The sequence below is a fragment of the Cydia amplana genome, chromosome 5 (assembly GCF_948474715.1).
Source record: "Cydia amplana chromosome 5, ilCydAmpl1.1, whole genome shotgun sequence".
In the NCBI taxonomy this organism is placed as follows: Eukaryota; Metazoa; Arthropoda; class Insecta; order Lepidoptera; family Tortricidae; genus Cydia; species Cydia amplana.
The window spans coordinates 16,501,984-16,528,359 of NC_086073.1; the positions used below are offsets into that span (position 1 = coordinate 16,501,984).

Below are 26,376 nucleotides of genomic sequence, written 5' to 3' on the forward strand. Positions count from 1 at the left end.
CGTTCACTTTCTTGCTCACTAAGGCTGTGCCTAAGTGTAAGGCCTGAGTGGACGCTCGAAGCGGAGCGTTCGGCGGGGCGTGCAGCGTGGCGTCGAGCTCCCAAGTAATTTGAGCAGCGTGCACTAAGGCCGCTCCTATACGTTTGCATTTGTTTAACATGCACGCCGCACGCCCAGCCCCGCTGTACGCCCAACTCGAGCGCCCACTCAGGCCTTACACTAAGACTGCGCGGAATTTGCCCAAACAATTATAATTAAATACCAGTGCTGGTAGTGAAGTAAGGTTTAAATAGTAGATTGTTAACCAAGGGGTGAAAGGCACTTATTTCCGAGGTAGTTTGGCGCTCGAACGCAGTGAGAGCGCCGATAGTCCGAGGCTGAAATGATGCCTTCAACCGAGTGCATTTTACTTTAAACATGACTAAGTACACATTTTTATAGTATCTCTTGAGGGTACATTCAATTAACAATTTAGGCAAAAGTATCGTTATTTATGGAACGTGGAGTTAAATATCAGAATGGAAATTGTACTTATAACAAATGCATTTAAACCCAAATTTTAATTGCTTACCGTAAAAAAAAACGTACTTGGAACGTAAAATCTAACTCTAGTGCAGAAACATGTCATTTTCTGCACACCTTTTAAAACAACAATGACCCTCTTGAGAGCATGAGAAATGAAAAATACGTAACCCGCGCTATCCAAACACAGATAGGTTAGCAGAATAGTGTACAATATCGAACCCAGAATGGGTTCTTATACAGGGTGGATAATTAACTCTTCAAGTCCCTATCGCTCCACCAACGTTCATTCGAGCCGAGCTTCAGAGAGCTTGCACTAGCTAGGGTTATCACTGAAAAAAATATGGTTAAAATATGGTAATGTGGGAATTGAAAAACTAAGGGGGACCTGGCGAGACGGGAGTCGGGGCAAGCTTCAGGGGGCGTACCACGAAAACCGAAATTCGCAAATTGCGGGGATCTTTCTCTTTTACTCCAATGAAGGCGTAATTAGAGTGACAGAAAAAGATACCCGTGTCAGATTTACTAATAGTAAAATCATGAACAACATAGGAAATCAGGATGTAATGCAGTATTTAATTAAGATCAGCTAGTTATTGGTCAAAGTAATGTATTTATTATAGGGACAACTACAAGGTTTAGAATATAAAAATGGTAAACATTATTTAAGTAATATATTTATATAAGAAGATTGTAAGTAAAAGTATATTGTAGATTTACTGAACAATTAATCGGCTTTATTTACCACACAATTCACAAAAATCTTAATATTGTATCCGGTTATCATAATAATTCAATTTAACAAATGTATTTGCTACATTTTAATTTAATTTATTATAGAATAATTAATCGCAAATTAATACTAATTTAATATCATGGCTTATTATTATAAGATACTTTATTTACGTTACTAATGTTCTGACAGTTATGGTCAAGAAATATACATGGAGGGTAGTTGTGCAATTAAACAGCAGTTCTAACTTATTATTTCGATATACGTATTAGCTTAGCAAAAGTGGACTATTTCGTGAAAATGTAAGTGTGATCTTTGTTTTTATACTACGTATCTCACACCCGCAATTTGCGAACTTAGATTTTCGCGGTTATAGCCCTGAATCCAATAGGGTTGCTATTGTAAACATATTTGAACAATTATAGCCCGAATGAGTAAAACAGCAAAAGTAGCCTTTATCAGCGGATAATACAAATAAATATCCATAAATAATATTGATTAAAATCGGCAGAAGTACCTAGTACTTGTAATTATTTTGACCGCATGATATGTCAGCAAAATGTAAAGCAAAACCTTTTTAATAAGTACTGCCTTTATTAAATTAACCGAATAACAAATTTCATTAACACTGGCCTCGTAAATATGTAAACACCATTCGTCCCAATAGACTGCGCTGACATTTATTACAATTTTATTATAATATTCGTAATTAAAATGGCATTTGCCGTTTTGTAAATAACTACTATTTTCAGTTCGAATTGATAATGCTCTTAGTACCGAATTGTAGAGTACTAACAAATTATTATAACTCGTTTTGATGACGAATTTAGGTCTCTAAATAGTTTTGAGTTTCAATCGAATTTTAATTTCATATAAATTGTCGTTCAGTCGAATTGAAACATCTTCGGTCTAAATCTGTCTTCAGAATTAGTGCACTAAAAATTAAGAATCGTTAAATTAGTTTAATTTAGAACTTCAATAAGGTACCTGCGCCTAAGAAAGCCTGGTATTTTTAGTTCAAGCTTGCCTACTTACTTTCAAAATCTCATACTTTTATAAGTGTGAATGGGTTAAAATTTTGCATCAAATGTTCGCTAGTACCATAGACAAAACTGCAAGTTCATATTAAACATAAGAAAAATAATAAAAACGATGGGCCTTCTTTATGCAGGTAGTTTTTTAGGTAGATTTTTTTTTGTAGTGACAACCCTAGTGACCCTAGAGTGCCATACGTCACATTAGTCGTCTGCGTCTGCGAACTGAATTATCCCCAGCCTCCCCTCGAGGAAACTGGGGACTCAAGAAACATTGTTATTTAGTCTGATTACTTTGTTGACCGTTTCGCTCGGCGTTCATGTGGTATACCTGGGTCTCTATTTTTTCCCAAAAATGTTTAAGTCATAATGTATTGTTTGCCCGCATTTTCCAGAAAATTTACCGTTGACCATTCTTAAAAATACATACAATACAAATCCTCTTTATTGGATAATCTCAAAATAACATTTACAGAATACCGAACTTACGGCACCGCCACCACTGTCTTAAGGGGCCCACTGATTACCAGTCAGATATCGGCCTGTCAGTTAGAACAAAAAGTTGACAGTTCCGAACAACTGACAGCTAGGCCGATACCGTCCGGTGGACTGGTAATCAGTGGGCCTCTTTAGAATAAGATTGGAGTTGCCAACCATGGGCCGCCAAGTTGCCAAAATAATAGTTTTTAAACCTATTGTTACAACTTACCGGACAACCAAGCGATCTCCCCTCAAAGAGCATACCGGGGACAAAGAAGCCTTTCAATAGCGTAAAGCTGCGGGCGCAGCATGGTTCCATTTTTATCGCCTGTCACTATGCCCGTCACTTTCGCACTTACTTAGAACGTGACAAGCAAGAGATAAAAATGCGACCGTGCTACCGCCGGGTCAACTCGCGTTATCGAGTGGATTTGACGTTCAATACTCAGGGGATTTCTGTAAAGAGACTCGTTATAATTCAGGCGTTTACATAAATATTATGAAAACGGGTTGTTCAACTCTTAGCTATATATTGCGAGGGGAATATATACAGGTTATAATTCATTCATTGGCTTTTACATAAATATTACGAAAACGGGTTGTTCAACTCTTAGCTATATATTGCGAGAGGAATATATACAGGGTGGCCCATTTAGATCGGGTAGTATGGGAAAATCTGAAACTAAAAGACATTACGACGATCTCTTCTTAGGAACCATGTCATCGATTTTAGGAACAAGAAAAACTTGTGTACTTACTCAGCTAGGGAATCAAACCCGGACATTTAGAAAAATAAAACTAACACTATTTCTATTTAGATATCGATTGTAAATGTTACTATGAAACATGATGTCTGAAATGAATAAAATGCATTGTTTTCATATCCTTTAATTTATTTTAGTAAGTTTTCGAAATTGCCACCATTTTATTCAATATTTTTTTTTTTAATGTATGATTGCAATTTTTCTTGTTACTAAAATCGATGACATGGTTCCTAAGAAGAGATCGTCGTATGTCTTATAGTTTCAGATTTTTCCATACTGACCGATCTAAATGGGCCATCCTGTATATCGTAGCATATTAAACTTTTACTATAGGACCAACCGCAAAATTGCGAAAATAATTGGCAAACTAACTTAGTGAAATTGGAATACAAGAAGCTGCTATCTTTAATATCTTGTATGTATACGTAATTAAGAAACATTTGTCAAATAACAACACTAAAAACGGTCCACCCTTGAAGGCGCTGAGGTGCTACGTCGGTAGTCTGGCAAAGGGTTGAAACTTAACACCCCTGCGTTTTGTCGGGGTGAAGAAAATGGGGAGATTGCTTGGGTGCATTTTAAAGGGGCGCGCTTGTAAATAAAGGAAATTAGGGGAGACTCGAAACCTAAGTAGAATTAGTAATAAGCGTTTGAAGGTTTGAACACTTTAACCCAACTGCGGTCATTTCGTGAAAAAATCTCGTCTTCTTTCAGTGTCAGCTGAACCTGTTGGCGACGATGTGTCAAAAAAAGAATCGATTGAAAACTCATTTACAAAAATTTATTCAATACATACACAATTTACATTTACATTTACAAAGGCTCAGTATCAGCACAATAAGGCTTGTAAAAAGGTAAGGTCTAAACTAGGTGAAGGCAAATTTTCTTTGTATCTATTTTCTATGTCAGATATATAGGAGCGGCCAAGGTGCTCGCATTATCTGAACACACCTCTATTGTCAAGGCGTTAGAGTGCGTGTTCAGATATTTTGAGCACCTCGGCCGCTGCTATAACATAAAAGCCTTATTGCGTAATAACTTAGTAATAAACCAATTTTAATGTGATCCAATGGTAAGAACGCCTTATTTTTTATACCTATTAGTCATGTCCCGAGTTAAATATTGATTTATTCTCCCAGCTACAAGTGTCACTATAAAACACCTACTTGAAATCAGCCGCAACTTCTACCGTATAATGTAAACTTGGGACCAGATAAGTAGTTCCTTTAGATTAATGCGAGGGTTCGCAGCGGGGTCTAGCCGAGTGTTTAATTATTTAGCCTGCCTACACGTAGGCTGGTGTTCATAATGCTAAATCACAGACAAGACATCCTCCAGACTGAGCATAGTAGCGCTACCCCCTCTGCCACAAATATACGGTAGTTTTACTCCATTTTCGAGTCAAACTCGCTCACCTCGTCCCCCGCACCCCAGTATTTTTGGCAGCATCGGTTTCATGAAATAGTTGCTCTAAACCGTCTAGAGGATTCCTAGTCTATGTGCTAAATAAATGGTATCGCTTTTGGAGACCCAGTAAAATATTATCTACAATTACTCACTCATAGAGTCTGTGCGGAAGAGAAGAGTCGTGGAATGTATTGGGCCCCATACATTCCACGACTCTTCTCTTTCCGCACAGACTCTAAGTGAAACTAGACGGCGTCGCAGTCGCAGTGAATGAGGATTATGTAGCTGTCATTTAATCATGGTTAGAAAACAAATGTCAAAATTTAAGATGGCGTCAAATTTTAATCTGATTTTTAGCAAATTTCATTGAAATCCGATTCACTATACTGAAGTATAGGTAATAGAGAGAAAAACTATAAAAATTAATTCACTTGCTCAGTTGAATGCTTAGTTCGCTGCGTTCAGTCAATAATGGCATTGTCAAATGCATTTTGAAAACGTAATAAATTTCTCCTTTGTAACATTTCTCAAAAAAAATCTAATCTAAACTCCACTTCAGAACTTTCATCTCAAATAATTTAACATACGTTTCCATATTTAATACTAACAAAACCGGGAGAGGTTTTACATACCTAAACTGGTGCTTATTTGAATATTTTTATGTGCCCCCAGGGTCCAAAGTGGAATTGTCTCGTTACCGCTGGGGCAGCCCTAAGTTAGGGCAGATAGGGATGCCTACTGGTATAAAGACTCGAGTCTTTTAGAGTCCTCATCTTTAGGCTTCAAGTCAATTTTAGACTAGTGGCGGCGGTGGCGATACTTGAATTATAGGGATCCCCTTTGGTTTTTAGGGTTCCGTAGCCAAATGGCAAAAAACGGAACCCTTATAGATTCGTCATGTCTGTCTGTCTGTCTGTCCGTCTGTCCGTCTGTCTGTCCGTCCGTATGTCACAGCCACTTTTCTCCGAAACTATAATAACTATACTGTTGAAACTTGGTAAGTAGATGTATTCTGTGAACCGCATTAAGATTTTCACACAAGAATAGAAAAAAAAAAACAATAAATTTTTGGGGTTCCCCATACTTCGAACTGAAACTCAAAAATTTTTTTTCATCAAACCCATACGTGTGGGGTATCTATGGATAGGTCTTCAAAAATGATATTGAGGTTTCTAATATCATTCTAAACTGAATAGTTTGCGCGAGAGACACTTCAGAAGTGGTAAAATGTGTGTCCCCCCCCCTGTAACTTCTAAAATAAGAGAATGATAAAACTAAAAAAAATATATGATGTACATTACCATGTAAACTTCCACCGAAAATTGGTTTGAACGAGATCTAGTAAGTAGTTTTTTTTTATACGTCATAAATCGCCTAAATACGGAACCCTTCATGGGCGAGTCCGACTCGAACTTGGCCGCTTTTTTATTATTCTTATTTTCTTCTGCACGCAATATCGTATTAGTGATTTTACTTTATTGACATGTGTCATATGCAATTATGCACACTTTCTTTTTCCGTCTTGCCGTAACTTTTAAAACCCGACAAGGAGGTCAAAATAGATACTAAAATGTGGCGCAAACAACTAGTAATTGTAGAAACATGAGTTTTTTTAAACATATTAAGACTTGAGTCTTTACTCTCTTGTAAAAAACCCAATTCCTTTAATAGACTATTTTTTTAGGGTTCCGTAGCCAAATGGCAAAAAACGGAACCCTTATAGATTCGTCATGTCTGTCTGTCTGTCTGTCCGTCTGTCCGTCTGTCTGTCCGTCCGTATGTCACAGCCACTTTTCTCCGAAACTATAAGAACTATACTGTTGAAACTTGGTAAGTAGATGTATTCTGTGAACCGCATTAAGATTTTCACACAAAAATAGAAAAAAAACAATAAATTTTTGGGGTTCCCCATACTTCGAACTGAAACTCAAAATTTTTTTTTTCATCAAACCCATACGTGTGGGGTATCTATGGATAGGTCTTCAAAAATGATATTGAGGTTTCTAATATCATTTTTTTCTAAACTGAATAGTTTGCGCGAGAGACACTTCCAAAGTGGTAAAATGTGTGTCCCCCCCCTGTAACTTCTAAAATAAGAGAATGATAAAACTAAAAAAAATATATGATGTACATTACCATGTAAACTTCCACCGAAAATTGGTTTGAACGAGATCTAGCAAGTAGTTTTTTTTTAATACGTCATAAATCGCCTAAATACGGAACCCTTCATGGGCGAGTCCGACTCGCACTTGGCCGCTTTTTTAACTTTATGCTTTATAGTGAGGACAAGCAAGGATCTGTTCGATGAGATACCTATACATTATTTTAGTGTAAATAATGAATGGCTTGATAAAATGATTCAATCTTTAAGTATTTAATCGAGTCAGTCAAATAGAACGCGTAGTAGACTCATAAGACTCGATCTCTTACCAACACTAGCATAACTTAGGGTATTGTATTATGAAGTTATATTGTTTACTTTATGACTTTAACATGTAACTGATGTCTGGAGAGTTACGGTTATAAGTTATAACTTATAAACTACAATATAACTAAAAGCTATAAGTAGGTAATATAAGTTAGATCAGAATGGAATCTGCTACGAATTAACCACCCACGCTCAAAGCTCACTGATAATATGATTTGACTTGACAATTGCACCATTACACTAACCCGGGGTTAACCGGTTAAACCTGGAGTTACCATGGTTACCAGTACAATTTGACACTGGGTTAACGGTTTGGGATGGAACGGGATGGTGCAAGTGGCACTTAGGCTACATTTAGGTACTCTAGATAATATATTCTTAGGTTATATTATTAATAATACTATTGTATTTATTAATTAATGTGTGAAGGAAACTACGCAAATAGGTACGAATCGATATGCTGTCATTTTTAATTTGAGCCTTTTTAAATTTAATTGTGTAGCTGACACATTTAATTTAAAACTACATACTTATTCTATTTTGATTATGTAATTTTACTGGTAGTCGTATTCGAAATCAGATATTAAAATACAAATACACAGTAGCTAATAAAATAGACATATTTTTACTACATTCAGCTATTCCGGGAATATTAATAATATACTTTTACTCTCTTTTTACTCTCAGTGGAATCTGATATTGTCTACAATGGAATTCAGTTCCAGGAAATTTGTTATTGTTCCTGAAACTACAGCTTTAAAAATATTTCATATTTATACTTTAGTTTGTAAAACTTTTGCAATAACAAAGTTTTTAGCAAAATTATGGCCCGGTATGTTTCGTTTAATATAAAAACTTTAATCTTACTACGGTTTTTTCGTATATTTTTTAACCGACGAAAAAAACAGAGGAGGTTCTCAAGTCGACGCGTATATTTTTTTTATATTATGTATGATCACGCATAACTTTTTACATAGTACCTAGTTCGATTTTGATAATTATTATTTTTTATTTCCTGTTTCTTGATGGTCGGTTAAAATTGTATGTAACTCGCGTGGTGGTATATGGGTAGACAACACGACACAAACATACCAACATAACAATAACAACAATAACAATATTTTTATTCATAATAAAAGTTTAGCAGGAACGTTACGGTGAACCCCGCACTAGGCATGGCCTGTATCGCGGGGGTCATGATCAACACGAGTCACCAAAAATAAAATTTATAATTATACTAAACATAAGAATAGGAATTATTTAGGAAAGAGAGAGGAGTGTGTACTCGTATATGTGTAAGGGTGTTGTGAGGAGGTAGTGAAAAGTGTATGAATGAAATCTAAGAATGTGTGAGTGTAAAAGTTTGTTAGATTTAAGTGTGTTCGAGCGTTAAGTATTAAGAACTGAAACTGAACTCGAAGATCAATGAAGAAGTAATCCTATTAGAACATACATACATAACTTTCCTTGACGCTTTTCTGGTTTGCCCTATGGTTGACTGGTAGAGAGAACGCCTATATAATAGCGGCATTAAGTCCGTCTGTTGTACTTTTTTTTATGTGCAATAAAGTTTAAAAATAAAATATACCTATGAATAATAACAAAGTAATTATAGCAGTCTATTTGTAGAGATATATGTATTATGTACAGTCACGCTCCGTGATTGTTACGCCATTTAGGGATCTAGCTAAATTGGACATTCCGTAGCGAAAGTATAGAACAACCAATTCAGCTAAGACGCTAAATGGCGTTATAGTACGTACAGATGTGTTCGCCAGATCTATCTGACGGACGAATTCGTTAATGTAGTATGGCTGGAATTAGGCATTATCTGACGAACAAATTATTCCGTACATATCTTTAGCTATAAATTGCTAAAATTGTATCCCTTCCCGTAGCAGGCGTGTCTCACTCCGCGATTTCGTCGCTTTGCTACAGGTAGCTAAAAGTACATCCGTTCGGCCCCAATTTTGGGGAAAGCCATAAGCCGCGCGTGGCGCTGTCGCCACCTAGCGGCCATATCTGTGCTGATCGTAACAGACGCGTTTTGTTAGAGAGTGAGTCTTCTGTACTTAGTACTATTATTTATTCTGTGCCCGTAGTAAGAGACTTTAAGATGAATGCTGTATTTCAATAATTTAACTAATAATAATCTTTGTGCCCCCTCGCCCGGCTTATGAAACTTGTGCCCCTATGACTGGTAGAGAATGCCTAAAAGCATTAACTCCGCCTTTTGTACTTTTGGTAAGTGCAATAAAAATTCAAATAAATAAATCCTAATATGATTGCGAGATAATTTCAATGTTAATTTAATTAGCTATCGATTAAAGCAAATAATATTATAGTTCTAACTTAATCAATGTATGATCATGCTCATGTGATGTGGTTTAGCAATTTGAAACAAATTAATTCACAAATGAAATCTGCTTGTAATTACTTTAGGTCTGTGCAAAGCATTTTCATTAATATCAAAGTGGTTTTTGATTAAATGTATTATAGATTATAGAACAAAGAAACACAATTTACTTCGTTACATACGAGTGTTATCGACTGCTCAGTTTGTAAATGCCACATTATACAGGCTGAACTCTGAAACGTGATCGAAATTAGAAATAATCTTTTTTGAGATCGAGGTCTCTTTAGTAGTAATTTCATACATAAACCGTCAATTAAAACAACAGGCATATTATAAGTAAAATAGCATTTATAGTTGCCATCCAGCAATTCGTCGGAATCTTTTATTGCATATCATATAACTTCCACCAAAAGTGCTCAATTTCTTCAACGAAAACTTATTCTATATTTACATTACATATTCTATATTTTATGCTTTATGTCACAGTAAGGGCCCCAGAGACATATAAAGTATGCGAACTGTCAGAACGTCAAACAGGGAAACATATTAGACATAATAAATTAAATCACGCACACGTTTGCTGTCTAAACATATTGCCGGAAAGTAAATCAAAATTATAAGGAAAGTTTTTTATTTATATGCGTATGCGGTAGTCGAATTCGGGTATCTTATCGGGTTATATTAACGTTTGAGGTCTCATGAGCACGACCGGGTCAAGTGCACGAGGTCAAATATCTTGGCCATATTCTACTATCCAGTTTAAAAGATCAGGATGACATAGAAAGGCAAAGGCGAGCTACTGCGGTACGGGCGAATATGCTGGCGAGAAGATTCGCCAAGTGTAGTAATGAGGTAAAAAGGCAGCTGTTCCTCAGTTACTGTACAAGCGTCTACACTGTGGAGCTATGGGCAGACTACACCTGCGCGGCGATCAGAGACTTCCGCGTGCAGTACAACAACGCATGGCGAGCGCTGTTCCGTCTGCCGAGCTGGTGCAGCGCGAGCGCCATGTTCGCGGAGGGGCGCGCGCCGGGCTGGGACGCGCTGCTGCGCGCAAGGAGCGCCACCGCCAGAAAGGCGATCTACTTCTCCTCCAACACTCTACTGTCGGCGGTCAGAGAGTAGGACGCCAGTCCGCTGCACGAGCGATGGAGGGCCTACCACAAGCCTGTCGTATCGGGGTCGGGGTGACCCGAAACTCAGGTCCTTAGTAATTAATTGTTGTGTTTGTGTACGTCTTAATTTAATTTAATCATAATTATTATAATTTGTTATGTAATTAGTTTTAAATATTTTAGATATTTTAATCACATATGGAATATTTCTGGAATAAATTTATTTCATTCATTCATTCATTTATTCATTCATGAAATAAGTTATGATAGTGAGATAAGTATCTCAGTACCATATACATAAGTATGTATGCTTAGGTAAAAAAACCGGCCAAGTGCGAGTCGGACTCGCGCACGGAGGGTTCCGCACCATCAAAAAAAAATAGAGCAAAACAAGCAAAAAAACGGTCACCCATCCAAGTACTGACCCCGCCCGACGTTGCTTAACTTCGGTCAAAAATCACGTTTGTTGTATGGGAGCCCCACTTAAATCTTTATTTTATTCTGTTTTTAGTATTTGTTGTTATAGCGGCTACAGAAATACATCATCTGTGAAAATTTCAACTGTCTAGCTATCACGGTTCGTGAGATACAGCCTGGTGACAGACGGACGGACGGACGGACGGACGGACGGACGGACGGACGGACAGCGGAGTCTTAGTAATAGGGTCCCGTTTTTACCCTTTGGGTACGGAACCCTAAAAAAATACATACACATCATTGTGTATGTATTTTTTTTGTAATTCTAAGTACATTTGTAACAATATTTGTTATTTGGTACCTAAGTGATATTTCCTTTCTAAAAGCGTTGAAAAACGATATTTATGGAATTTTAATCCCTTACTTACAATATTCGATTCAATTACGTGACAAATCTAATTAAATACTCGCGTGTACAATTTGATAAAAATGCGTTTAATAAAATTTGTAAGGATCCGTATAACGCTTGCCTTCATAATAATAATAACAAAACGCTCGTTCGTTCGGAAATCAATAGGAAAAATATTCCATGTTGGTTCTTTTTCCATTTCCCCATGAGGGGACACAATGTAAAGTGTTTATTTGCGAGAAAGGGCGTTCCCTTTGTACACTCAGCGGAAATATCTACGCATATAAAAGCCTTCAAATAAAGGGTATTATTATCCACACTGTGCGAAGTGAATTAGTAGATTGACACTGAAAAAATCACTGGGTTCACTGAAGAACTTTAACTATAGGATCAACCTCAAAATTACAATGACATCCTGCCGTATTCTAACTTCAAGATATTCACAAGAGACGACACATACTAGATCCATTCTAGATACGTTATAGTTTATATTTCAACTAGTTCTCTTTTGCAGCGCAATTCGGGCAACCAATGTCACTTTTACGATAGATCGTGTTAGATATCTATCTATTAGATGTGAATTAGATCTCTAAGTAATATCTTGTGGAAATCGTTCAAAAGTATCTCCAGAATCGCGGAAATGTCAAATTTGACAGGTTAGATCTTAAACATATCGTTATCGTATCTTGGCGATGTCTAATAGATATCTATTACAAAATCCGAATCGAGCCCATCGGATCAAAAAATTCTTTGCGATTAAAGGGTTGGTCCAATTGTAAAATATGACGTTTTGTTAAGTGTAAAAAAACATCCTGTATATATTGACGCTGGCCTCTTATAGAGTTAACTAAAGAAAGGTTTTGTATGACTTGTATACATCTATTTCAGTTTATAATAACTTTCGTATGTTACCTACTCAAAATTCTTATTGGTAGGGGATTTATTGCGATAACAGACCTAATGTTATTAATACCCTGCATGACTTTCCTGTCATTTCACCTGTGACAAGCGAATATAAACCTCACTCGAATAACATAAAGATTTCGACATACGAACTTAGAATGTGAGTCGCGTGTGTAGATAATGGTCGGATTGCGTTTCAGATTCACATACGGACACATTAATCATGTGTAATAAGGATTTCAGAGTCGTTTTGTTACTGGAACTGTTGTTATCATGTTTCACATGCTTGAAATTATTAAAACTAATAATATGAAATGAATCATTTAGGAGGGATTTAAATCTACCCGGGCAGAGGTGTAGGGTTAGAGAGTTATAAATATTAGACATAGAGATTTTTCTAGCACGAACGAGGCAATGCTAGTGACTTCCTTCCGAAATTTAGTTTATTCTTGTTCATTTATTTCCAAATCTGGCCTTTGTATATGAAACTTATAAGAAAGGTATCGATAAACTAAATATCGGAAGGAATTCACTAGCTTTGCCTCGTTAGTGCTAGAAAAATCTCTGTCTAGAAATGATATACTCAGCAGCCACAGAGTAGATAATGCAATTATTTTTTCTCCAATATGCTCGGAAATGTTCACCTTATTGTAGCAAAAATAGTACAGGAAGTTCTACGTTATTGTCAAACTCTAATTTAAAAAAATCAAACTATCGCTGTCCTGTTCTAGCGGACGGGAATGAAAAAAACACTACAGTAATAACTTATTACTGTAGTGTTTTTTACTTTTTAAAAATAAAAAACGCAAACAGCCAATTATTAAAGCCGCGAGCCGCGTCTACACGACCCGATCAGCTATCATTTCAAGCTATAGGATAGAGTGAGATAGTAAGATAAACGACCTTACTTGTCTCGTTCTTACAAGACCGTTGTGCTCGTGTATGATCGTGCGAATACTGCTTAATAAAATCAAAGATTATTTTTATATTTTTTTAAGGATCTCATCCGTGTACATAAAGTTTATATAGTTTGTCAAAGGACTTTCTCATTTCAAACATAGACAGAGAAAATCATACTATCTTTGTCTTACACTAGTACTAGTACCCAAAAGAAAAGGATGGGTATAGTTTTCCTGGTTCTTACTGACTGACAAATTGGTTTGACCAACTATATTGCACAATTATATTGAATGAACGAATATTGAATGGTACTGAATGGCAGAATAACTTTGTGCCCTTAACTTTTAAAAATTAATTTTAGAGAAAATTGTAATGGAAATTGTTTTTGACATTTTTGATGTGAAGGTTCGATTTGAGTCATGCTTGATGCTTAAATAATTATTATTTTACCTTATTTCCTCGCATGTTTGGAGAAAAGCACTATATATGCCTTGGCAGGAATAGCAATTCGTGGATTCGTCTTCTTTGTCGGACTCCGCTTCGCGACGTCCGACACAATCGAAACTCATCCACGAATTGCGCTTTCCCGGCCTCTGCAATAATGTACTAATAACTCTGTAACCCCCACGCCCCACACCTCTGCCCGAGTATATTTAAATCCCTCCTAAATTGGAGGAGGGTATCTCAATATGGCACCGGCAAAAAACTCGGCGGGACACATCTTTTCTTAACATTACATGTTATAAATAACATGCATTAAATTAAAATATACAATTGAAATTACGTACCCCTACTATAGAATTAATTAAATAACATAACATGCATTGGCTTTTTAGATGATTAAATCCAGGTTGTTCATTTCATTTCATTTCATTTATTCAGTCACAATTTACATTGTATCTATATATATAAATGCAAGTGTCCTGACTGACTGACTGATTCATCAACGCAGAGCCGAAACTACAAAAGCTAGAAAGTTGAAATTTGCACACTAGGTTGCATTTATAAAGTGTACAAGAGATAAGAAGCGAATTTGAAAAATTCAACCCCTAAGGGGGTTAAAAAGGGGATAAAAGGTTGTATGGGGAACACGTTTTATTTTAAGCTAGGAATTTGAAACTTCGTAAAAAGGTATATTATTAAAAAATAAGAAAAGTAATTTCCGCGTTTTTGAAAATTCATCCCCCAAGGTGGTGAAAAAGGGGTTGAAAGTTTGTATGCAGATCGAAAAAAAATTTGAGTGCGGGACTTTAAACTTTGTGTATGGGCATATTATTAAAATACAAGAAAAGTAATTTCAGCGTTCTTAAAAATTCATCCCCTAACAGGGTTAAAAAGGGGTTGAAAGATTGAATCCATTACAAATGCTTTGAAACTTCTTAGAAAGGCATAATAGAAGATTAGAAAAAAAAGTAATTGCGACGTTTTAGGCAATTCAACCCCTAAGGGGGTTAAAAAGGGGATGAAGTTTGTCTTGGGGTTCAAATTTTGTTGTAAGCTAGGAACTTGAAAATTCGTAAAAAGGTATTATAATAAAAGAGAAGAAAACTAATTTCAGCGTTTTTGAAAATTCATCCCCCAAGGTGGTGAAAAAGGGGTTGAAAGTTTGTATGCACATCAAATATTTTTTTGAGTGCGGGGCTTGAATCTTTGTATAAGGGCATATTATAAGATGACAAGAAAAGTAATTTCAGCGTTTTTGAAAATTCATACCCCAAGATGGTGAAAATGGGGTTGAAAGTTTGTATGCACATCAATTATTTTTTTGAGTGCGGGACTTGAATCTTTGTACAAGGGCATATTATAAGAATACAAGAAAAGTAATTTCAGTGTTTTTGAAAATTCATCCCCCAAGGTGGTGAAAAAGGGGTTGAAAGTTTGTATGCACATCAAATATTTTTTTGAGTGCGGGACTTGAATCTTGGTATAAAGGCATATTATTAGAATACAAGAAAAGTAATTTCAGCGTTTTTGAAAATTCATCCCCCAAGGTGGGAAATAGGGGTTGAAAATTTGTATTCACATCAAATATTTTTTTGAGTGCGGGGCTTGAATCTTTGTATAAGGGCATATTATAAGAATACAAGAAAAGTAATTTCAGCGTTTTTGAAAATTGATCCCCCAAGGTGGTGAAAAGGGGGTTGAAAGTTTGTATGCACATCATATATTTTTTTGAGTGCGGGACTTGAATCTTTGTATAAGGGCATATTATATGAATACAAGAAAAGTAATTTCAGCGTTTTTGAAAATTCATCCCCTAAGGTGGGAAATAGGGGTTGAAAATTTGTATGGAAATCAAACATTCTTTTCAGTGCGGGACTTGAATCTTTGCATAAAGTCATATTATTAGAATACACGAAAAGTGATTTCAGCGTTTTTGAAAATTCATCCCCCAAGGTGGTGAAAAAGGGGTTGAAAGTTTGTATCCACATCAAATATTTTTTTGAGTGCGGGATTTGATCTTGGCCATATTATAATAATAAACAAGAAAAGTGATTTCAGCGTTTTTTAAAATTCATCACTTAAAAGGATTAAATAGGGGTTGAAAGTTTGTATTGAGATCAAACATTTTTTTGTGTGCGGGACTTGAATCTTTGTATAAAGGCACATTATTAGAATACAAGAAAAGTAATTTCGGCATTTTTGAAAATTCATCCCTCAAGTTGGTAAAAAAGGGGTTGAAAATTTGTATGGAGGTCAAACATTTATTTGAGTGCGGGACTTGAATCGTTGTATAAAGGCATATTATTAGAATACATGAAAAGTAATTTCAGCTTCTTTAAAAATTCATCCCCTAAAAGGTTTAAGAAGGGGTTGAAAGTTGATAGAGAGTTCAAATTGTATTTAAAGCTAGGACCTTCAAACTTCGTAAATAGGTAGTTAGGTAGTAGGTTTTACTAAATAATGGACTTGAAAATATGCTGGGGGTTGAGAGGGATTATATCGAGAACAATTTTATTCAGTTAGGGGCTTGAAACTTCGTAACCAGGTTGTGTATAATAATTAACAAATGATTAACAGTCCCTACTGCTATATTTTGCTGCATAATGTTCTAAGCTAATGTAGAATAAATATATAACCACCAATATACAAATCCACGCGTACGAAGTCGCGGGCAACAGCTAGTATGAATATAAATTATAATTAAAAAAAAAAAAACTTAAATAATACCATGCAACTGTAACAATTATTTACAAGACTTAATAATATTTACAGATATGGTACTTATATCAGAATAATGATTGAAATGTTAAGTCAAAATGTTATAGGTTTAGTCAATAAAGATTATTATCATTAATAAAGTCCTGGACAGAATAATAGGACTTCCTTAAAAGAAACGCTTTAAGCCTTGCATTAAAAATACAATGATCTACTATAGATTTCAACTCGATTGGTAATTTATTAAATAATTGAATGGCCTGGACACAAGCAGCGCATGCTTCGGTATATTGAACTCGAAAAGTCAAAACGAAGTTGAAGTTGAAGTTGTTAAAAGTCGAAACGACGTCTCTACCTACATTCGTGCCTAACATAAGCCAGATTTACGTTATAATTGAATTATGAACGCGTGTTACATCCTCCCAACTCATAAACGGAACCACTCACGCGAATTTTCCATATGAATGTTTTTATTCCGCTAGAAATGATAAAAGTCGATTAAACGATACCCGTGTAAGGGATAAACCCTGTACGAGTACTTATAGGTATTTTACCGATTGAAGGGAAAGGAAGGTAAATTAAATATGTTTTTTTACCACACCAGCTCGTAAAGCCTCTCTTTATTTTTCAAAAAATGAGAGTTACATTTTATCCATAAGAGTGGATGCAAAATTTGGGTTATTTCCTCAGGTGAAATTGACTTTTAAGTGATGTTGTTGAATGATAAATGACTACATAATATAAAATAAAGTCGCTTCTCGCTGTCAGTCTGACTGTTTAAAACTACGCAACGGATTTTGATGTGTTTTTTTTAATAGATAGAGTGATTAAAGAGGAAGGTTTATGTATAATTTGTTAACCCGTGCGAATCCGGGGCGAGTCGCTAGTATTTTAATATTTTCCTCGCGTTAGTGTAGCAAAATTTTTGTGTTTCACTCGGTAGCAAAGTTTGTTTAACCTTCTTGCCTTGCCTTGCCCTTGCGATGTTCTACATAGATTCCACTTTAGCAAAAATAATAGGAACGTGCCAAATAAGCTAAAAGCCTAAGCTGTTCAATATAATATAACGTTGAGTTTTATTTACACATGGTATAACGTTACTAGTTTCGTGCTTACGTAAAATAAATTGTATGAACTTCACTTTTAATATCAGACTTTATCTGAACGCATTAAGGTTTCAATTCAAATAAGCCTTCGATGGTACTTATAACTTTTCCAATTGTATCAAGTTTCACGATAACTGAAGCCGCACTGGAAGCCGCCTGGAATAAAAACTAATTGCACGATCCCAAGTGACTAGACGTATTTTAGTACCATGTCGCTTTACACACGTTATTGTTACCGTATACAAATGGCTTCGTATTAGTTAGAGGCGGTGCAGCGACAAAGTTCCAACTGTTCTAAATAGTAATAATAGAGAAAGCGGTTGGAATAAATTGGTTTTTTGCTTGCATACATCTGTACGTGATGTGAGATAGTTTTTCTTTTAGATAGAATTGATGATACGTTTTTTACTCGTTCTTTATACATATACGTAATTCATATATGATCACAACAAAAGTTACAATTACTACTAAATTTATTGAATGAACCCTTTACAAATGTATATAAACTTTTTTGTTAATCGTAGCGCATTGGCATTGCTTCTAGGTTACTCTTTAAAACCATGGTTTTACAGGATTTCAATTCAGCAGACATGTTTTTTTGTGGTGCAGTTACCATCAGATATATCGTAGCGGCCAACGTGCTCAAAATTATCTGAGCACGCACTCTAACGCCTTGCACTCTAATAGAGACGTGTTCAGATTTGTGAATACCTTGGCCGCTCCTATATGTCTGATGCCTGTGCTGGAGATTAGTATCTAGTAATTATTTAGTATATGTATTTGAGACCACTGTGAAACTATTTTATTTGGGCTACCGAAAACTCGGTACCTACCTAAAAGCGTCATATTCGTAGCATAATATATACAAAGATGTTATATGAATACTAATTAACGAGGATCGGGCGTACCGGCGTGCCTGTACTCGAATACCAGAGCGTAACCAAATTAACAAGTATAACAAATGCTTGCAGCTGCATTGTTAGCAGGCAACCATAAATATTTATGTTCCTACCTTATTCCATCGAGATAAAGTTGAAAATTGAGTAGGTACGTATGTGCCGTCGCCGGAGCAGTAAGCGATAAGAGTTCCGCCACGCGAACACACCTAGGTATATACGTACTGAAAACGTTTGCACATTAAAAAAGTATATAATATTATACACTAAACTATTAAAAAAACAGGGCGTCTAGCCAAGTGACAGTCATAAAGTAGCTGAAAATGTGTCTGTGAAGTCGGTTTACGGACGATAAGTAATTTTGCGTGATAACGTCATAAGAAAACATTTATGAAAATTTGCATATTTTTATACACTACCATGGAGATCTGTCCACAACGTTACCATGGAGATCTGTCCACAACGTGACCCTTTTTCGTGCATGCTTCTGGTGTTCATCGATTTATAAGACGTTATATCACGTCAAAATCCCGCCTGATTTGTGCACAAGCCAAACGAAACTTATAATGCATGGAAATGATCACTGAACTATTCGTTGCATATGTTATCCCGATACATTTTTTGTATTTAGTTTAATGCTTGATGATATCGCTACGATTGTCTTAATCCTTCTTCCCTGTGAAGAAGCTGGGTTTAGGCTTGGTTTAGGCAGTTTAGGCTCTAAGAGAAGTACTAGATTCCACTTTTCAAACATACATTATTATGTTGATGAATGCTTGACTCCTAAGTGTCGCGTAACCACGCAGTTTATGGTTGAAAAAAAATAATAATACAATTATTGTCAAAAGTCTCCAACTGTCATCGGATTTTGGGTAAAATTTGGGTTAAGTTATAGGTATACATTTTGTTTTGTATTGTTTTTTATTTATTCCTAATATGTTTCTTTACAGAAGAGGCGAGTGGTGACTCGGCGGGAGAGGGCAAAGACAAAACCATGACGCACACCGAGGCCAATATGATAGTTGGTGAGTACATTTTATTTTATTTATTTTTATTTATATGAGCCTAGAGTGTTGTGAGAGCCTCGCGGCAAAAAGTTTTTCGGAACTTAGTACGAAATATCATTTGATATTTACCAGTCGCTTTTCGGTGAAGGAAAACATCGTGAGGAAACCGGACTAATCCCAATACGGGCCTAGTTTACCCTCTGGGTTGGAAGGTCAGATGGCAGTCGCTTTCGTAAAAACTAGTGCCCACGCCAATTACGGGATTAGTTGCCAAGCGGACCCCAGGCTCCCATGAGCCGTGGCAAAATGCCGGGACAACGCGAGGAAGATGATGATATGAGCCTAGAGTGTCCCACTGCTGGGCAAAGGCCTCCCTCCCTTTCCACGTATCCCGGCCTTGACCCGTTCCCACCAGTTCCTGTCAAAGACGTCGAGGTCATCCCGCCAACGCCGTCGAGGTTTTCCGCGACCTCGAGTTCGATTTAGTTACCTATTTATCATCATTATTGATTAAGAGAAAACTTTATACATTATATATAATTATAATGTACCTATAAAGATATCTATACTATATAAAGACCGTCCCTTAGAGACTGCCACCTAGTGTTGCAGCGAGAAATGATATATTATCTGTATTCTACTACCTAATTTCAGCAACCTTGATTTATATTTAGTACCTACTAGCAGAGGCGTATTTACAAATTTGGCGCCCCGGGCCATTTTGATTTGCCGCCCCCCTTCATCAGTGACGATATAGTATTTTATGCAACCGTTGTTTAAGAGAGGTCAAAAAAGGCGAATGGCGTGAGTAACAATTTGAGGCGAAGCCGAAAATTGTTAATAAAGGCGCCACGAGTATTTTTTGACTTAGTTAAACAACGTTGCATACAATACTTTTTCTACGACCAAGCACTTACTTTGAAATAAAATTGTAAATTTAACAAATATTTTTAATTCAAGAAGTAGCAAAAATGGAGGGTACGGGCGGGAAAAGAATGAATGAATGAATGAAATTAAAAAAAACATGTCTGTGGTTCACTTATTTGTCAGAGGTGACATTTAAAATAAGGTTGGCAACACTGTATTTCATTCAATATTTTTTAAGTGGTCATTACACGAAGTATCGTAAAATCGCCAAAAAGCCTTCGCTGAACAAATGTTGGTCAGTTTGAGGAGTACAGCCTACAGTTTAATTTATTGCTCCTGTTACAGGAAGCACTCTGTATAAGTCATACCTTCGTCCTTTACTTAAGTATGCTTTTCAGATATGGTCCCCCTACTTTAAAAAGGACATCACATTGCTGGAGAAAGTTCAGCGAAGAGCAACCAAAATGGTTATTTCATTGAAAGACAAGCCATACGAAGAACGGCTTCAGGAATTAGGTCTTACAACATTGGAGAACCGAAGGAAGCGAGGCGATCTTATCGAGACATACAAAATCTTGTCTGGACACTACAATGTTCCTAATATTATAGACCTATACACATCAAGCCAGAATGTAAGGTTAAGAGGACACTCCAAAAAACTTGTCAAACCTCCGTGTGCTAGTAATCCTAGAAAACACTTCTTACCGAATCGTGTGGTAAATGTGTGGAACTCTCTACCAGAAACTGTTGTTAGTGCACCATCGGTCAACACTTTCAAAAATAGACTGGATACACATTTTAGAACTTTAAAAAGTGCAAAATAAAATAAAATACAAGTGCTTCGATATACACGCATCAGCTCCAAGAGCTGCTGGTGTATCAAATAAAATAATAATAAAAAAATTAAAATAATGAACTCAAAAAATACACAGTAGATCATCACGCAAAATTAATTATTTTACTTTTAAGAATTTCTACCATACTAATACTTCTTGAACGAAAATGTTGCTTAATTTAGGTACTTGTTGGTAGATATTTTAAGCAATTGGTGGGGTTTGAAGCGTTCGTTTGTTTATTAATTTAAATGTCAATTAATATAAAATATAATAAAAAATATAGCTAAGTTTGATTATAAAAGGCGCCCAGAAAAAGCCGCGAGGGGGGCCGCCCCCCCGAGGCATGCCGCCCCGGGCCATGGCCCCCTTGGCCCTAGGGTAAATACGCCCCTGCCTACTAGTTTAGTACTTAGGATAAAAAAACATATGTAAGCAACATCTGTTACAAGCATGCCGTGTTTGCCTGTAATTGGGTGAATACTCTAGCAATATTATTTTATAACTTGTTATTTATAAGTATTTTTGTATTGCACCTGTTGGCGAACCTAATAAATAAATAAATATAACATTTTTTTTTTATGAGCTCGATATTTTTTTAACGGAACGGTTACAGTTTGGCGGCTTGCTATAAAATATACATTTTGTTTACAATGTGTAAAGTTGCGCCCAAAAAAACATCAGGCTTGATATATTTGCAATACGTCGAATATTTCGGCAAATAGACCAAAGCGTGCCTTAAATGGTTTTCCGGGTTCTTTTTCCGCCCGATCCACTAATTAGAGGCGGCTTAGCCAGATGGTTTACCAATTAACCCTGTTTGCGAAGTAAGTGAGGAATTGCTAGACATAGCTAAGTGAATTCTAATTCACAGTGGAATTGTACCAGGATATATATTATATATTGTTTTTTCCAAGCCCAACAGCAATGGAAACGGAATATTTTGTATAGATTTCCGTTCAAAGTGACACAATTTCATTTCTCCTGAATTTTGTTCACGCGGAGTCTAAAAACTAGGCAATATCCACTTTTCAAGTAAAATCATTGACATATATATATATATATCTCAGGACTAGCCTTACGGGCAATAAGAATGGAGCATGAATGGGGCCAGTACAGCGGTGTGAAAACGCTGCAACGCGATTAGTTGATGAGTTGATTGGTTGATTGGTCGCAACTAGTTGCGTTAGACTACACGATTGGCTCGAATTCGTGAGTGACACCGCTGAACTAGTACCATTTTTAGTGCACGTAAGGCCAGTCCTGAGATATATGTATATATGTCAATGAGTAAAATACGATGTATTGAAGAAAACTCTGCTATCTAACTTGCAATAGTTGAATTGTTGATGTTGACATGCGATATGCTGCGTCAATTTGAGTAGGTAATATCTTTACCACTACATCATTATGCACTCAGTAAACCCATTAAACGCTTAGCCGCTTAATCGGTCGGTTCTTTACCACCCCGAGCCACTAATTTCATTTGAGACGCGTATAGCGAGATGGCTTTCCACTTAACCCTGTTTACGATCCTGAGAGGTAGTAGTGTAGTGAAGTATTCATCTTGCTTCATAGGTTTAAGTTAGTTTAAATTAATATAAATTATATTAATTTAATGATTAATTAACCATAATTCGCTGCATCACTTTGAGTGATGTCTTAAATCTAACCACTACATAATTATGCACTCAGTAAACCCATTAAACGCTTAGCCGCTTAACCGGTCGGTTCTTTACCACCCCGAGCCACTAATTCATTTGAGACGCGTATAGCGAGATGGCTTTCCACTTAACCCTGTTTACGATCCTGAGAGGTAGTAATGTAGTGAAGTATTCATCTTGCTTCATAGGTTTAAGTTAGTTTAAACCAATATAAATTATAGTAATTTAATGATTAATTAACCATAATTCGCTGCATCACTTTGAGTGATGTCTTAAATCTAACCACTACATAATTATGCACTCAGAAAACCCATTAAACGTTTTGCCGCTTAACCGCTCGATTCTTTACCACCCCGAGCCACTAATTTCATTTGAGACTTTCTCTTCATTTCGCATGCACCGATCAGCGTGTGATCTTCGTCGTATCAAATAAGATCAAACGGTAACATATTATTGTTAAATCGGAATCGAGCTGGATAATAATCCGTAGAGGTGGTGTAATTAAAATTTATGTTGCTTCATAGTTCATAGGTGTACTTAGTGACTTCTTATAAGTATTGTTCGAATCGGGCCGCTACTCGTTCTTTTACCGCCCGTTTCGCCCGAGCCACTAATTTAATTTGAGGCGCGCATAGCGAGATGGTTTACCACTTAACCCTGTTTGCGACGTGAGAGCGGTAGTAATTCTAGTGAACGGGGAATATAGTGTCGGTGTCGTGGGGTATTTATGTCACTATACCGGGTGTTGCCTGTAAAACGAGCAAATAATTAAAACATATACTTACTATACTCCTCAAACTATAAAACTTAAGTTAAACAACTTTTAAAAATTAGGTATAAATCCTTTAGACTTCCTCTTTTTCATACAAAATAAATATTGTCTTCAATGTACGCTGACATCAGTGTGTTTGACGTTCCTTGTCAAGCATTAAACATAACAAAATTTGCAAAACATTGCGTCTTAGAATAAACTTTAAAGAATAATAAAAAATAAAACATAAGTTATTTTTAAAAGTTGCTCAACAAATGTTGGTCAGTATGAGGAGTACAGCCTACAGTTTAATTTATTGCTCCTGTTACAGGAAACACTCTGTATATCTATATATATAAATGCAAGTGTCCTGACTGACTGACTGACTGACTGACTGACTGACTGATTCATCAACGCAGAGCCGAAACTACAAAAGCTAGAAAGTTGAAATTTGCACACTAGGTTGCATTTATAAAGTGTACAAGAGATAAGAAGCGATTTTGAAAAATTCAACCCCTAAGGGGGTTAAAAAGGGGATGAAAGGTTGTATGGGGTACAAGATTTATTTTAAGCTAGGAATTTGAAACTTTGTAAAAATGTATTATATTAAAAAACAAGAAAACTAATTTCAGGGTTTTTGAAAATTCATCCCCCAAGGTGGTGAAAAAGGGGTTGAAAGTTTGTATGGAGATCAAATATTTTTGTGAGTGTGGGACTTGAAACTTTGTATATGGGGATATTATTATAAGACAAGAAAAGTAATTTCAGCGTTTTTGAAAATTCATCCCCTAACAGGGTTAAAAAGGGGTTGAAAGATTGAATCCATTACAAATGCTTTGAAACTTCTTAGAAAGGCATAATAGCCGATTACAAAATAAAGTGATTGCGACGTTTTTGGAAATTCAACCCCTAAGGGGCTTAAAAAGGGGATGAAAGTTCGTCTTGGGGTGCAAATTTTATTTTAAGCTAGGAACTTGAAACTTTGCAAATAGATATTAAATTTAAATACAAGAAAACTAATTTCAGCGTTTTTGAAAATTCATCCCCTAAGGTGGTGAAAAAAGGGTTGAAAGTTTGTATGGATATCAAACATTTTTTCGAGCGCGGGACTTGAATCTTTGTATTTGGGGATATTATTAAAAGACAGGAAAAGTAATTTCAGCGTTTTGTAAAATTCTTCCCCTAACAGGGTTAAAAAGAGGTTGAAAGTTTGTATGTGGTTCAAATTTTATTTTAAGCTAGGTAATTGAAAGTTCGTAAAAATATATAATATTAAAATACAAGAAAACTAATTTCTGCGTTTTTGAAAATTCATCCCGTAAGGTGGTAAAAAAGGGGTTGAAAGTTTGTATGGATATCAAACATTTTTTCGAACGCGGGACTTGAATCTTTGTATTTGGGGATATTATTAAAAGACAGGAAAAGTAATTTCAGCGTTTTGTAAAATTCATCCCCTAACAGGGTTAAAAAGAGGTTGAAAATTTGTATGTGGTTCAAATTTTATTTTAAGCTAGGTACTTGAAAGTTCGTAAAAAGATATATTATTAAAATACAAGAAAACTAATTTCTGCGTTTTTGAAAATTCATCCCGTAAGTTGGTAAAAAAGGGGTTGAAAGTTTGTATGGATATCAAACATTTTTTCGAACGCGGGACTTGAATCTTTGTATTTGGGGATATTATTAAAAGACAGGAAAAGTAATTTCAGCGTTTTTGAAAATTCATCCCCTAACAGGGTTAAAAAGGGGTTGAAAGTTTGAATCCATAACAAATGCTTTGAAACTTCTTAGAAAGGCATAATAGCCGATTACAAAATAAAGTAATTGCAACGTTTTTGGAAATTCAACCCCTAAGGATTTAAAAAGGGGATGAAAGTTCGTCTTGGGGAGCAAATTTTATTTTAAGGTAGGAACTTGAAAATTTTGCAAAAAGATATTAAATTTAAACACAAGAAAACTATTTTCAGCGTTTTTGAAAATTCACCCCCTAAGGTGACGAGAAAGGGGTTGAAAGTTTGTATGGATATCAAAAATTTATTTTGAGCGCGGGACTTGAATCTTTGTATTTGGGAATATTATTAGAAGACAATACAAGTAATTTCAGCGTTTTGTAAAATTCATCCCCTAACAGGTTTAAAAAGGGGTTGAAAATTTGTACAGGGTACAAATTTTATTTTAAGCTAGGAACTTGAAACTTCATAAAAAGGTATTATTTTAAAACGGAAAAAAAAATATTTCAGCGTTTTTGAAAATTTATATCTCAAGGTGGTGAAAAAGGGGTTGAAAGTTTGTATGGAGTTCAAACATTTTTGTGAGAACGGGCTTGAATCTTTGTACAGAGGCATATTATTAGAATACAAGAAAAGTAATTTCAACGTTTTTTAAAATTCATCCCCTAAAATGGTTTAAAAGGGGTTGAAAGTTTATATTCAGTTCACAATATCAACATTAAATATATTATGTTATAGACGTAATGGCTTACTTTAGATATGTATGGTTAATAGTTACACTATTGTCTTAGGTTTACCTGTAAAGATAGTTGTAAGTGTGGAAAAATATATATATATAGGGTTCAAATTTTATTTACTTCAAACTTCGAAAATAGGTAGTTAGGTAAATAGAGGACAT

The 26,376-nt window shown here is 35.8% G+C and overlaps 1 protein-coding gene across 2 annotated transcripts in view; it reads left to right on the forward strand.

Moving 5' to 3' along the window:
• LOC134648336 (uncharacterized) overlaps positions 1–26,376 on the forward strand; it is a 170,525-nt gene that overhangs the window by 114,620 nt on the left and 29,529 nt on the right. The window contains exon 7 of one of the 2 annotated variants that reach the window (XM_063502847.1): positions 19,583–19,654. In XM_063502847.1, the coding sequence (XP_063358917.1) occupies positions 19,583–19,654 (72 nt within the window). Of the gene's footprint in view, positions 1–19,579; positions 19,655–26,376 lie in introns of both variants that reach the window. The other variant, XM_063502846.1, reaches the window with a different exon arrangement.